The sequence below is a fragment of the Elgaria multicarinata genome, chromosome 4 (genome assembly GCF_023053635.1).
Source record: "Elgaria multicarinata webbii isolate HBS135686 ecotype San Diego chromosome 4, rElgMul1.1.pri, whole genome shotgun sequence".
NCBI classification, from domain to species: domain Eukaryota; kingdom Metazoa; phylum Chordata; class Lepidosauria; order Squamata; family Anguidae; genus Elgaria; species Elgaria multicarinata.
In genome coordinates, this window is record NC_086174.1 from 116,340,357 (window position 1) to 116,356,325 (window position 15,969).

General features: G+C 38.8%; 1 protein-coding gene across 1 annotated transcript in view; it reads right to left on the reverse strand.

Moving 5' to 3' along the window:
- Positions 1-15,969, reverse strand: part of PRIM2 (DNA primase subunit 2) — a 93,939-nt gene that overhangs the window by 75,310 nt on the left and 2,660 nt on the right. Inside the window, exons 3-4 of the mRNA XM_063125810.1 lie at positions 15,761-15,840; positions 10,043-10,163 (exon numbers count right to left, since the gene is read on the reverse strand). Of these exons, the coding sequence (XP_062981880.1) occupies positions 10,043-10,163; positions 15,761-15,840 (201 nt within the window). The remainder of the gene's footprint in view (positions 1-10,042; positions 10,164-15,760; positions 15,841-15,969) is intronic.

The following is a 15,969-nucleotide window of genomic DNA, read 5'->3' on the forward strand; positions in this document are numbered from 1 at the left end:
TGACCTACCTCCAATTCTATAACTACAGAGACTGGGTTCAGAGAACACAATAACCAATGGTGGTTTAAATAGTCAACAGTTGGTTATTTAACCCACTATGGGTTATTGTGTTGTGTGGAGGGAGTTTTTTAACCAACAGTTGGTTATTTGGCCGAAATAACCAACGCTAATAACCGATGCTGTGCAGAGTTGGCTATTTCAAGCACCATTGGTTATCATGTTGTGTGGAGGGCACCGGTGGTTATTTCCTCGGCCACCATTGGCTATTTCTTCAGCCACAAAGTCGCAAGGCAAGAGCAGTCAAAGTGATGGCTGCCTTTCTAGTCCAGCTGGCAGGGTAGATTTTTGGCAGCAGTGGCTGCTGAGATTCTAACAGGGGGACTGGGGGGGGGGATGAGTGAGTCAATTCAGCGTGGACTAATAGTCAACGCTGATCCTAATGCACACCATGGTTGATTATTATCATGTTGTGTGGAAAGTACCCTCTAGATAAACAACTGTCGAGTTGATTACCCCACTGCTGACTATTGTGTTGTCTGAACGCAGCCGGAGTATTCTCTCCCTACTTTAAAAAATCCCTGGCTTTATACTTTAATAAGGAAACTTCTTTCCATTCTGAGAAGATGTCTAGGAGCAACAACTGTTGACACCTGGACCTCAATATTGGTTTCTGACATTTTAAAGAATTTTATAAAGGAACTAGTTTCCTTCACTGATAAAATGTGAGATACTAGATCCAGCTATAATGCTAACTTCTGCTCCGATTAAAGCATCACAGTCTCCTAAAAGTAGGTCACCTGTGTTTGCATAGCCCCTTTGATGGGCCCTGTCACCTTAAATGTTGGCATTTACTCATAGAGGTTCTGTGCTTGTGACAGACTGCATGTAGCTTTTGTACAGTATTTTATAGTCAGTCCATGCAATATTTTAAATGCTTGGTTATCTCGATACTTCTGGGTGGAAACAAACAGGGAAGCTTTTCTTCAACAAAAGTAGCCAACCCAGTATACTTTATTATGCACAACTAATGAAAGGTTCCATACTGAATTTTGGTATTAGTTGAAAATCTGGTTAATGCCATCTGGTCACACAGGGTATTTATCCAAATATTAGTCCTACTTAATAGACCCATTTAAGTTACAACTTAAATGTTGAGTCCTGTTCATTTCAATGGGTCTAAGTAAAAATAATATCAGATACTACCCAAAGTGTAACTATCTGGATTTCATTAATAACCCAAGGTCAAAGGAGAAGCGTCTCAAAATTTTACTACGTTCTCCTCTAGTTTTTCTTAGAAGTATGAGGACTAATAAATTAAGTGACAAGGATGGGAAATACTATGGGAGGGAAGCAGGTAGCATGATTCCAAACTTGTCCTTTAATGTGGACAACGGGCTAGATCCAGACTTGCACTCATGGGAGCTGCTCTTGGGCAAGGCAACAATTTTCGCTGATTCATCCTTTCCTCTGCAGCCCTCTGAAAAGCTGCTCTGGAGGGTTGGGGGACTCTCAAGAACAGGATGGAAGATGGCACCGGGGGAAGGGAGAATTGGCCAAAATCATTACGTTCCCTTCTTCCTCCAGTAGGAAGCCTTTGCTGGATCCTGATTCTCTCTGTGAAAAGAAGGAACCCTTCCATTTGTGGAATGGCTTATAAAGATCCAACCCATCATATCAAAGAATATGTATAACATAATGTACCAGCTTCATACAACAGGCTGTAGTTCAAAAGGGAAAGCTGCAATACAAGTTCTAGCATCCCAAAGGGTTCTTTTTGAAAAAGTAAATGTATTATGCCACTTGTCAAAGGTTCTGAATTGACGCCTCTTACAGTTTATTAGGTTGTCTGTTGTTGGAGCTTTGACCTTTTCTTAAGAAACAAAAGCGTAACTGAACAGAAACCTTTTATTTATCTTAGTCGTTCACTTGTACCATACTAGAACAAATTTGTCAGCCAAAGTGACCTTCACAAACTTAATTTTAACCCACCTCCTTCTCATATCTATTGTTGTGAGGATAACATGGAGAGGAGGAGGATTATGTATGCTGCCTTGGGTTCCTTGGAGGAAAAAAAGTGGGATAATCATCATCATCTTCCTCCAGCACTATTACAAAAGAGGAAACACTACTAGTTGACGACGTCTAAACCAGCACTCAAGTGCTGTCAGGATCTGGGAGATCATAGCTCAATATCCGATTGTGAAAATGCCCAGAGTTCCACACACACATACACCAGAAGTCCTTCAGTATGTTCATAGCCTTTCTAATCATGCTTTTAAAATAACTGTATGAGGCCCCAAAACCGTACCTCAATCCCATCCCTTTATGATGCAGAAATCAAAGAAATGAGATGGAACAATATTTATAAGTAAAGGACTTAATGCAGGGGTGGGAAATTTGTGGACCTAGAAGTGTTGCTGGACCACAACTCCCATCAATCCTAACCTGCATAGTCAATGGCGAGGGATGATGGGAGTTGCAGTCCAACAACATATGAGACCCATACATCCCCCATCACTGACCTACTGTTTTATACACCATGGCGAAGCTCGCAAGTCACTTTAAGCCAAACAGTATGGCTTCACAGATCAGGATGTGAACAAGGAGAACGCTTGTACCCAGAGTCCATTCACATCTACTTTGCATGAACAGGTAAACTAACCAATAAGGGATTATGGTTTAGTGCACTCAAAGAAGCCAGGACTATAAATCAGCCTTAAACAAGAGTTTGTTTCTGGTTTACAAATCCTGGCTTGTTTGGACACATTAAACTATAATCTTAGGCTCAGACATCACAAGAAGCTATCGCCTTTTAGGCTAGTTTACCAATTACCCAAGGAGAGAGTGAACACAGTGTATGTGCACTAGCACACTGCTTTTCCCATTAAACCATAATTTTTGGCTTAAAGTGATGGCCGGTAAGTAGGTAGTTAAACACAAGCCCTACCAAAGCTGTGCAGCTCTCTTTGCCTTCATTCAAAGAAATGGAAACTTAACTGCATTATCCACTACAGTGTGATTCACACCATAGCAAAAGTGGCGAAGGGGGGGGGCGGAGCTTGGCAGCCTGAGCGATGGCGGGTTTCTTCTGAGGCTCTGAACGGCGCTTGCCGGAAAAGGCAATTATCTCTCTTTTAATGGGCATGAATCTTTGAGCAACTGACAGAAAATGATTATAAAACCAACAGGAGCCGGGAAAGTGGAGAGATTTGGAGAAGGGAGGTGAGATGAGCTATGATTAATGCAATGTCTGTCTAAACGGCAACTCTATGAAAAGTGAAAGTAAACGCTGACTGACGCAGTTTAAAAAGAAGGAATTTATGTTTGCTGGACATTGATCTGTGTTATAACCTCTCATCTTTATCTCACATGGGAACGATTGGAATGCTGGCTTTCTAAGGTTAAAGTGGTTGACTGGATTTATTGGCGTGGCGAGAAGGGGGGTGAAGGGGTGAAAAAAGCTGCATTTGGCATTCGGTGAGGGAGATGTGGGATGTGAGAGACTTTGAGTGATTAAATCTGATCCCCTCTAGTGAATGCTGTTGTGAACTGGATTTTTCCCCCCTCCTCGTGAAGAAGGAGCTGTGAGTGCTATATAATAGAGAAGCCAGCATAAGTTGCTAAGGAAGAGAGTTGGACTCTAAGATTTATGCCCTACCCAGAAGGGACCCATGCCCAACGTTAAAAAAAAGATCAAAAGTTGGGAAAAGCTTAATAAACAAAAAAAGAAACCTTCAAATCATAATTTGGCTTACCTCTCCTTCCTGGGAAGTACAGCCCCTGGAGTTGAACAGGAAGAGGAAGATATAGACCCAGTCTCTTTGGATACAATACCAAATAAAGAAGGAAACATGGCAGAAGGGGGGAAAGAAAGTGGTAGTAACCCTCCCTCTTTAATGGAAATCAAGGCTATTATAGCAGAAAATAACATGATTATTTTTAAAAAAATGGATCAGCAAATGAGTGAATTCAGAAAACAAATGCGTACTATTATGGATAAAACGATGGAAAATTCGGATAAGATCAAAAAGATAGAGGCTAAAGTGGATCTGGACCAGAAGAAACAAGAGGCTTTCGAAAAATCAACTAATATACAATTTAAAGAATGGGAATTGCGTTTGATCGCCTTGGAAGATCAATCTCGTAGATCTTCGCTTCGAATAAAGCAGCTGAAGGAGACGCAAGGAGAAGATCTTAGAGAAATTATCGTGAACTGGTTCAAGGAGCTGACGCCTGACATTCCAATAGATGGATCGGATCTGGACCGAGTCCACCGTGTGGGGGGGAAAAACTACAAAGGGACTAGAGACATATTGGTGAAATTTGGCAACTATTACAAAAAAGAGCAAATTATGAAAGAATTGAGATCTAAGGTTCAGATACAGTGTAAAGGCAAACCAGTGCAAATTTACAATGATCTTTCTCAACGCACATTAAATTGGAGACGTAGTCTTAAACCAATAACGGAAACATTAATGAAGAATAAAATTCCTTATGCATGGGGTTACCCGGTTTTCTTAAGATTTACATATGGGAGGAGGGAATACAGAGTAACCTCATTGGATCAAGGTAAAGATTTGCTGAAGAGGCTGGGTCTGGATGGGGAAGCAGATGGGGCTGGAGTGGGTGGGGGAGGGAATGAGGCTGGGACATCTGGAGAGTAAGAGAATTGTTAATTATGTTGGAGATAAGTGCAAATAAAAATGCTAATATAGAGACCTGCCGGCCAGGCACAGCACTGCCTCCCCCCTCCCCCTTTAAAGTAGATGGCTGGAGTATTAGACTCACGGGGATATGGGGGGGGGATTAGAGTGGGGGGGTGGGGAGGGGGGGAAGGTAGGGGAGGAGGGATCGGGGTAGGAGGGTGTGGGTTTTATGTATGGAGTTTGTGTTTTTATGTAAGCAAGTTTGAATTGCTGAGCACAAGGGATCGGAAGAGATTTCAAAAGGGTGATTATGGATAAAAAGATAAAGGTATCAACACTCAATGTTAAAGGTTTAGGGGCAGTCGTGAAAAGGAAGAGAATAGAACAAATGCTAAATAAAGAGGGATCAGATATTATAATGATCCAAGAGACACACCAAGGCTCCGAGAATTCGAATATGATAAAATTAAAGTGGTTAGCCTATTATGAAAAATCATTAGGGACATCAAAAAAAAATGGAGTGGCCACTTTGATTTCAAAAAAAAGTGGGTTTATATTAGAAGAGGTAAAAAAGGATGATAAGGGTAGATATCTTATGTTAAAAGGTAAAATTGAGGGAAAGGTTTATACTTTGATTAATGTTTATGCCCCAAATGAGAGGCATAGAGAATTTTTTAAAAAGCTGTTCAAAGAAATAGAAGAATTTAAGGAGGGGTATGCATTAATAGCTGGGGATTTTAATATGGTTATGGATAATAAAAGGGACAGGTCAAATCCCACTAATGCTGAAAAGAGGAACAATATGACTATATTGAATAAATTAGTAAAAGAAAATGATTATTTAGATTCGTGGCGCTTACTTTACGGGAATAGGCCTGGATTTTCATACTTTTCCCCAGTTCATCATACATACTCCAGGATAGATTATATATTTGTTTCAAAAGACTTTGCAACGAGGATTTGTAAAATGGAAATGGGGGTAATAAAAGTAACCGATCATGCCTTGTTAAGTTTAGAATTTACAGTTAAGAAAGATTATAAAGAGGCATATAGATGGAAGTTGAACACAAAGATATTGAAATACAATAAAATAGTAGATAAAATTCGGAAGGAACTGTCGGAGGCATGGGAAATTAATGAAAAAGGAGGAACAGCTGGGTCAGTCATTTGGGACACCATGAAGGCTGTAGCAAGAGGAATCTGTATTAGAGAAACATGTAGTTTAAAAAGACAACAACGTGCAGAACAGGAAAAGTTAGAGATAGAAATTAAAAACTTGGAGGAAAGATATTGGCGAAGTAAAGATAAATATAAATTAGTGGAAATACAAGCTAAGAAGAAACAATTAGAAAATTTAAATATAGAAGAGATTCAAAAGAATTTAATGTATATGAAAAGGGAATATTTTGAAAACAGTGACAAGAACTCGAGGTTGCTTGCCAAGCTCACACAAAAAGAAAAAGGGAGGAATGGGATAGAAACGTTGAAAGATAGTCGAGGGAATTATTGTCATGCAATGAAAGCTAAAATAAAAAATTTTCAGGAATTTTATCAGGAATTGTACAAGGGTAAAGAAATTCAACAAGAAAAGGTGGAGGAGTATATTGGAAGGTTTATAAAGAAGGAAATAAAATCAGAATATAAGGAGTTAATGGAGTCAGTAATAACTCAAAGAGAAGTTGAAGAAGTTATTGATAAGTTAAAAGTGGGTAAATCACCAGGAGCAGATGGTTTGGGTCCAGAATATTATAAGGTCTTCAAAGATTGTTTAGTTCCAAAATTAATGGAACTTTATAATAGGATATTATCAGGAGAGAAGATACCTGAATCATGGGAACATTCAGTGATAATTCTGATCCCAAAACCAGATAAAGATTTGACTAATCCTGATTCTTATAGACCTATTTCCTTAATAAATCAGGATGCTAAAATTTTTACATCTATTATGGCCAAACGATTAAATAAATTTTTGGCAGAATATATAGGAGCAGATCAATGTGGGTTTGTGGTAGGAAGACATATGCATAATTTAGTGGGTAGAGTTTTAAATGTAATAAATGTAATAAAAAAAGCAAATATTAAGGCAGGTATTATGGCATTAGATATTTTTAAAGCTTTTGATTGTGTGAGCTGGCAGGCACTAAAGAGTATTATAGATAAATTGGGATTTGGAAATAAATTTAAAAATGTAATAGAACAGTTATATTCCCAAAATACGGCGGTAGTGGTGGTAAATGACGGACTTACTGAAAAGATACGACTAGCCAGAGGAACAAGACAAGGATGTCCGCTCTCGCCGGTCCTTTTTGTAATGGTTATGGAAGTTTTGGCGAAGGCACTAAGGGAGGATAAAGAATTAGAAGGAATTGGAGAGGTAAGGGAGATAAAGCTAAACATGTTTGCGGATGATACTTTATTGACCATTAAGAATCCATTAAGAAAATTAGAAAGAATTAAATATCAGTTGAGGGAATTTGAGGAAATTACAGGGTTAAAAATAAATTGGTCTAAATCAGAGATGATGTTGTTTAACTATACTAAGAAGGAAGAAAAGGATTGGGAATTTAAGGGGATGGAATTGAAAGTTAAGAATGAGATTAAATACTTGGGAATTAAAATTACAAAAAATCTAGAGAATTTAGAAAGGGAAAATTTAACGAGGTTAAAGAAGGAGGTATTAGAGAAATTGGAGAAATATAAAAGATTAAATTTATCTTGGTTTGGGAGAATAGCTTTGATAAAAATGAAGATATTAGCTAAAATTAATTTCGTATTTAGGATGCTACCTATAAAAATATCAGAAACCGAGATAAAAAGTTGGCAAAATATTATTAATAAATATTGTAATGGAGAAAAGAGAGCAAGAGTGAATAAAAATAATTGGTACCTAAGCCAAAAAAAGGGGGGAATGGGTCTCCCAAACATAAAATTATACTACGTAGCAAATAGATTAAGACATGTTGTAGAAGCAATTATGGGAGTAGGAGATTTATACTGGATGGAAGAAAAAATCATAAGTAAGGTAGAGATGAATCTGGAGAATGTTTTTTTTAAAGATGGAGGAAGAAAATGGGTTGGAAGTATAGATAATCCACTCCTGAGGACTCAATGGGAAATTTGGAGCAAATTTAAAGGGAAGCTGCTTCCGAGCAACTCTCCCTTAGCACCGATAATAATGTTAAAGAATTTCCCAGAGGATCTAAAGGGTAGATTATGTAAAATATTAAAAGAGAAAAATAAAATAAAATTAAAGGATTGGGTAAGTGATATTAAAACAAGAGAAGATATGGAAAATTTGTTAAAGGAGAAGAAGCTATCTTGGCTAGAATATGGTCAATTAGAACAATGGAATAAAAAGTGGATTAAAGATAATAGAATGTGCAGAAAGATGACGAGGTTTGAAGAATTAGTAGTAAGTAAGGAGAAAGGAAAAGGAGGTAGTATAGTTTCAAAAGGATTAATGAGTGAAATATATAAAATATTGTTAGAGAAGGAGTTTAGAGAGAATACAGAGAAAGTGATTTGGGAATCAGATTTGAAGATACAAATAGGGCGACAGAGCTGGGAGGGACTATGGAAACAAAGAGTGTTGAGAAGTTTATCAGTAAGAATAAAGGAGAATTATTTTAAAATTTTATGGAGGTGGTACCTAACCCCGGTTAGATTGAACAAGATAAGTGATCAACATTCAGCAAATTGTTGGAGAGGATGTGGGGAAAAAGGAACGTATTTACATATGTGGTGGCAATGCAAATATGTACAAAGATTATGGAAGATGGTGTTCTCAGAAATTGAAGAAATAGTGGGAATGAAAATAGAACAAACACCAAAAATAGCATTGCTGTCACTATTTGAAGATATAAAGTGTGGAAAAGGAACTATAGAGCTGATATCGAGTTTGTTGGTTGCAGCACGATTGATGATAGCTAGGAACTGGAAGATCCAAGGGGAATATTCTATTGAGGAGTGGTATAAAGTAGTATGGGATATAGCCATTAATGATAAACTGACATGTAATATTAAGTGGAGAAAGGGCGTAACTAAAATAAATGAGTTCGAAGGAATTTGGAAACAGTTCCTAGTGTTCGTGTTTACTAAGGGAAATGGGAAACCACCATCAGAAGAAACGATTAGCTCTCTTGTAGTTAAACACAAGCCCTACCAAAGCTGTGCAGCTCTCTTTGCCTTCATTCAAAGAAATGGAAACTTAACTGCATTATCCACTACAGTGTGATTCACACCATAGCAAAAGTGGCGAAGGGAAAATATCCATGAATTTAAATTAAAAATAATCTTGTATCATTAATCCATAAACCAAAATACTAATGAATAATAATTTTGCAGATAGGAAGGGTGCATCTCTAAACTGGAGAGGGGGCGGGGGGACTTGAGGCCCCCATGATGTGTTGGCCTAAAACTTCCATCAGCCCTAACCAGCACAGCCAATGGTGAGGGATTGTGCGTGTTGTAGACCAAAATATCTGGAGGGCCATGAATTGCCCATCCCTGCTCTAAAAGATCTCCATAGGAATTTATGACTTCTCTAAAATGATGGCTGCCTATTAACACGGCACACAGAATAATCAATCAACCATTACCAATCAAGCCAAGAGGACTGTGTCCAAATTGAGAATCTGTGAATCACACTGTCTCTACCATGTACTTCAGAAGTTTCGCCAATTAGTACTCATTTTTGAATGGGAGTATTAACCCCAGTATTACATCCAAGGTAAGAAACCTAATTAATTCAAAATCTCTGAATAAAATGGATGAGTTGTCAGTATGCATTTTACGACCAAGTGTAGAAGTGTTTTCTAACCAATAAATAACGGATGAGCTGCCAGTATGCATTTTATGACTGAGTGTAGAAGTGTTTTCTAACTAATAAATAAACTTTCCCTAAAAGAGGAATGTTCTACCTGGTTTGGTCCCACATGGCATGTATTCCTACAGAGATATGTTTACAGCAAACTGTAAAACTTATGCCAAATGATGTCAGAACTCATGTTCAAATCACACGTTGACATCAGTGTTGGGTGTTGTCTTTACGCAACGCAGTTCCCATTTTTGCTGCTTTTGAACAAGGAACAGCCATGCTGAAGACCCTCAGCACTGCACATAAAAGCATGACACAGGATCTGTCGTGAGGCACTGCTGGAGACCAAAATGGACTTCTACTGACAAGTACCGCAGCCAAAACAAGTGCTAAAAAACAGAAAATTCAGAACTGAGTAGGAGCCAGCAGGTCAAAAAGGCTTGGGGGAAGAGAGAGAGCACTTACAAACCTTATTCGGTCCTCCAGCCAAGCGTCAAGCATTTCTATACAACCATAAACACTCATTAAAAATTCTGAAAGGAAAAAATTACAAAACACATTCATATGTCAAGGTACTTACAGCATCATATTTCAAATTAACATATCCAAGGAACTCTTCAATCAAATCATCATTTAGCTGAGTGAATCTGTAGCGGAAAAGATCCATTTCTTGTTGGATAAACCACCGCCTAAGCTCGTCCCTGCAGTAGAACATTTAAATACATGTTGAAATTCATTTAATTAAAACAACAACAACACTGCGGTTCTCTAGATGCATCCTTTGAAAGAAAATGGGGGGAGGACTTCACCTGAAATCCTGTCACATTCAGTTATTCAGTTTTCTATCATTGGAACTAAGTTCCCTACATAATTTGCTTTTGAATTGCTGTCCTTAAGAAAATATTTTCAGCGCTCCTTTTCTTGACATTTGCCTCTCCCACATTTCTTCTCTCTGGACAAAAGGAGCCTCTACCACACCATAAGTAATGACACCTCTAGTTTTTGAGAACATCTAGATACATGCTTATTTAGAAGTGGCCTTCGGAATTCCACTAAGACTGGTTCAAAACAAACATCAAAGAAGAATCAGATGCCTGAAATGACTAAAAGAAGCAAAGCAGCACACAGGAATATGATTGACCAATGACACCAGTCTGAGACTGATACAGTTAACAGAGCGCTGAAGTTTCGCAAAGACTCCATGGGTTCTGAAAAGTGGAAAGGAAGAAGCTAATATGTTTACAGGGCCAAGGGTCTCTGCCAAAAGACAGAAAGACATCAATCACGCTTCTCTCTTTTCATTTCAGTTCTTCTGGTGCTCAGTTCATGGCATGAAGAGAAATGTTGATGTGTTGAGACATCACATAAACCTGAAATACAGTTTCTTCCACTCATGCCCAAAGCCATGAGTTTTTAAATCAACAATGTCAACAGTCTGTATTTTTCCAAATTCCTGATAACTTACTTCAAGACTGGGCTGGATCCAGAGCTCCACTCACAGTAGACTCTCACTGGAGGAAGGGTGCAGATCAATTTTTGCTGATTCATTGATCCAGCAGACAAAGACTGAGCTGGATTTCAGTATTTTCTTTAAACAAAATAAGCCCTTTTATTCATGGAAGTCTGGATACAACTCATTATGTTGACACTAATTTCTTCATACAGAATGGTCAGCAATATGAAAAAGTATTGCACTACCGTAAATGGCCAAATTTGGGTTAATACTGGCAATCTTGGCAAATTTTAGGAACAACTGAAAGTGAGTATATGTCCTCATTTGTCAAACACATACCAATGGATGCAGACATTCAGTCAATTCAGCTCTGAGTTTCTAGACTTTCACAAATTCTTCAGTAATTATCAATATTCAATGTAAAATAGGCATGCATTCCTAATGAAGGGAACCAAACAGTTTTGGTTGGAAACCTTCTCCGTGCGGGTGAGTCCCAAAGCCCAGGCCATCCATGCTGCTATCTCCAAAATTGGAGACAGCAGTGGAGATGAGAGGCAGAGAGACTCACCCATACCCCACAATCCTTCCCCTCACTTCAAAATGTTTCCACACCCCTGACATACAGGGTTGGATCCAGACGTAGCCATATATTGGACCCATTCAGAAGACACCTGAAACCATGGCTTTTACCACGGTGATTAAGCCAGAAAGCCAGGCCATGTTCAGAAGACATTTTAAACCAGAACTTTAACCGTGGTGTATAAGGCTTTTAGCTTTATTCACTGTGGTTAAAGCCGTGGTTTAAGGTGTCTTCTGAACACATCCTGGCTTTCTGGCTTAACCACCATGGTGAAAGCCATGGTTTAAGGTGTCTTCTGAACTGGGCCTTAGAGTAAATTCTCTGAAATCAATGGGACTAACTTAAGTCTCATTAATATGAATGGTTCTAATCCCAAAACGACTAAGGCTGCATCTGAAAGGAATCCTTAGGAAGATTAAAAAAAAATACAGTATGTAATTTTAAAAGGATCAATTAAATGTTTTCCATAACTATGCAAGTATTATATATAAGCAATGGTAAGGATGCACGGACAACTCCATAAAATTTCTGCCTCTGTTTAAAATTAAGTACTAAATATATGGCAAGCAACAAGTTACTGTCTTTCATGGGAAAATGAGTTATGAACAAATATCATACACTGAAGTCAAGCTACATTAGTATAACAACCAAAAAACATTTGTGAATAAAAGCAAAGAATGAAAATGCAATATTTTGCCTCTTGGTGGCACTATTGATCCACTAAAATCTCTAGCAGATGAGCAATTTTAATTTCATTACCACCGCACCATCAGATTCACTGGAAAAAAATGCCTGACATTTTCCTGCTGTGAACCACCTTTAAAATACAATGGCAGAATATAAAATGTTTACTTAAAAAAAATTAAGGTCACAATCCTATGCATATTTAAACAGAAAAAAAGTCCTACAACTCTCAGCATCCTCCAGTCATCCATGCTGACTGAGGCATGCTGGGAGTTGTAGGACTTCTTTCAGTCTAAACAGGCATAGGATTGAGACCTAAATCATTAGTATAAACCCACCCCTTCAAAAGGCCTCGATTTTCTTCACTGATTAAAGCAAACAATTACCTGCTTCTTAAAAAACCCGCTGGGTAATGGGTAGTCTCTGTAAGCAACAATAAAGCAGAGCATTTGTTTCCATTGTTTTTAAACATATGTGTTTTAACTAGACTGAACAATTAAATAATTTTAATAAATGTTATATTCATTACTGATATTAATATCATTATTACTACTGTATAGCCACCAGTGTACCCAACCCAGTTGCTCTGCCTTATTGTTGTATTTCTAAGGGGTTGGGAGAAATTTCTTGTTCTGTTTAAGTTAGTCTCTGTAAGCAGCCTGTGCGCTTTTACTTATTACCAATTTATAATGGTTTTCTATTATTTAACTGTAATACCATATTAAAAGTATATTATTTATTGATATGACATTAATTGCATTGGAATTTATTTTCCTTAAAGAAAAGAGAAAAGGCTATATAAATCTTTTCATAATTAACTTTAGCAGAGAAGTCCCATTTAAAATACTGCAGCTTAGACTTACCTCTCCCATAGGCAATTTTGTATTGCTGCTGTTTTTATCTGGTTGAGCTTTTATATTATATTTTATACTATGGTTTTATACTGTTGTTTTATACTTTGAATGGTTTTAATTTTTGTGAACCGCCCAGAGAGCTCCGGCTATTGGGCGGTATAGAAATGTAATAAATAAATAAATAAATGCTGAGACACAGAGCCAGACAGCCCATCATGGGTTAATTTACATGCAAGGAGCTGTGATACATGCCAGCTGCCATTATGAATATGCAAAACTTGGCTGGAGGTTACCATAGCTTGCTGTGTTGTATAAACTGAGCCAGCAGAGGTTATTTCAGGGTTAAACAACCTTTGCATAATTCTAAACCAGACCACAGTGGGCTGTTGTGTCAGCCGAACCAGGTCACAGACTCAATTCAGACAGTGCACCAAGCCATGGCTTTTGCTAACCATTGTTGTAAGCAACCTTAAGGTGTCCAGGGCCATTTTTTGCACACCTGGACCCTCCCCCTTCATATCGCAGTCTGTTGGGCAACCCACTTTTTAATATATATATGAGAGGGGAAAAGGCATCTGGAACAAACAAGCCAAATTTCACCATTTTGGCCTGCAGTTACGCTCAGGACACCATTTGCATTTTTTTTTTAAGTGTTAAAACCTTTTTGCACGGGGGCTTCATGTTGCCCACCGCTGGTTTAGAACCTAAATCACAGTTTCAGCTTTCAAATTAACACAAAACATTGTTAGAACTGCTCAGCTGCTTGGTTTTGTTTCTCAAAACTCCAGTTCATAAGTCATGCCATTCTCAATGGGCCCGCTTTGCACATAATGATAAGCCATGGTATGGTTTGTTGAACTCTGGTTTGTCATGTCCAAATCCATCCCAGCAAAGAAACAACAGAGTGGGCTAACATGATGTCGGGCCTGTTCAGACAGCACACTAAACCATGGTTAGGCTGCTAACCATTTTGCAGTGGTGAGTGAGCATGTTTAAACCATGGTTATGTAGACACCATGGTTAGGAATGGCCCACATGTCACTCTAAGCCATAATATTTGCTCAAAATGCTTAACCACTATGGCTTAGCGTGTTGTCTGAACAGGGTAACTACAATCCATTGTGGGTTGTTGTGTGAAACAAGCCACAATGGGTTGTCATGTCATCCAAACCTGAACGGCTTCCAGCAGGGTGGCGTATTTGTCAGCAAAAACTCATGGCTTGTTCCAAAGGTTTTACCCACGATGGGATGGCATGTCACCCAAGCCCCACAGAGCCAACCTAACATGAGTTGCAGTGATTGAGTACAAAGCTTTTAAGCAAGAGGGGCAAAACCCCTTGCCACTCTTCCTGATTGCTCCTGCCCAAGCCACCTCATGCCTTTCTTGCCACTGACAGGCGCTCCAACAGTGCCTAAATATCACTATGGAGGGGCTGCCACTCATTCACCATCCCCTTTTTTAAAAAATTGGCTCCAGCCATTGCGCAAATGGGGCCACAATATTTTTTAAATTATTTTTTCGGAGGGCCGCCTGCCAGAATGTGCACAAATGTCTTCATAATTTATGATGATAATGTTGGTTTTTCACAGTTGTGCAAGTGCACACTTGTGGCTGTCAGATCTGTGCAGCCTTGCCTTGGCAATACCCTTGTATGTCTCAGCTGTCAAAGGGAAGGAAGTGCAGTATGAAGCATAGAAGGAAATTGACAAAACAAGACTGAATATAGGCTAACTTGACAAACATTTGACAGCAACAGGATGGGAAAAGGGGACAAAATTGCCTTCTTAGCAAGGTGATCCTCAGGGTTTTAGTGCTGAACTGACACTTGTAGGTGCACACTTTCACAACTGCAAAAAACCAACATCAAAATAAAAAAATTATGAAGACATTTGCACACATTCCTGTGGCTGAAAAGCAGTCATGATCGGAGCAGTGAGGGGGTCAGAATGGGCAGACAAGATGGGTTCTGCCGCACAGGACACTAAGATACGAAGGGAGAAGGAGGGGGAGAACAACCCACAGTGAACTGGAGCATCAGTCAAGAGCACTTTGGATTGTTCCAAAAATAACCCATGCTATGTAGCTTATTCACAGGGTTGGTTGTCATGTGAACCCATCCACTGTATGCTAAACAGCTACAGACCATAGAAAGAAGCCATAGACTTGGTTCAAACAACATGATAACCCACACTCAAGGGTTCAGTATGACTTGACTGTGGGTTGTTATTGGACCGTGGATTGTTGTTGAAACCTGGATCATGATAATAAGCCATGGGTTTTCATGGTTAACAAACCTAGTTTGTTGGTGCAGTTGGGTTCAGACAATGACATAAGCTATGGTTCAACAACAAACCACATACAACCCATACTCAATCTTTGAGTACATTAATATGTTGTCTGAGCCCAGCTTTGCTCTGGCTTGCAAAGTCTGCCGTGTCTAAATCATGGTTTGTTCTGATGTCTGAGCCCCAGAACTGGCTTGTTTGCACTGCTGTCTACCCTGAAACAGAGGCACTCAGCAAGAGCAGTCTGAAAACAAAACTATTCTGAAGCCTGACAAAATGGGTTACTGCAGAATTAGCAGCATTTTAAAGATTTGATTATTCTGAAACGTCGTGAAATGTTGCTCAAAAATAATTAGAAATACAACTTTACGTATGATAAAACCCACATGAGTGGAAACGGCATATGTGTGATTAAACAATAACTGGACAAACAATACCCACGATTGGCAGTAGGCAAGACGCAGTATGAAGTGAGAAATATGATCTTTTCTTCTCGCCTCATGGTCCACAGTAGCCAAAGCCTAATTACAAAAGAAAGAAAAAATAGATAGCATCTATTGTGGCATATCATACATTGGGAGAACTCCAACACTGCACAAGCAGAAGGCAAACTTACACAATGGATTTACCCTCTCCCCTGAAGACCCCCT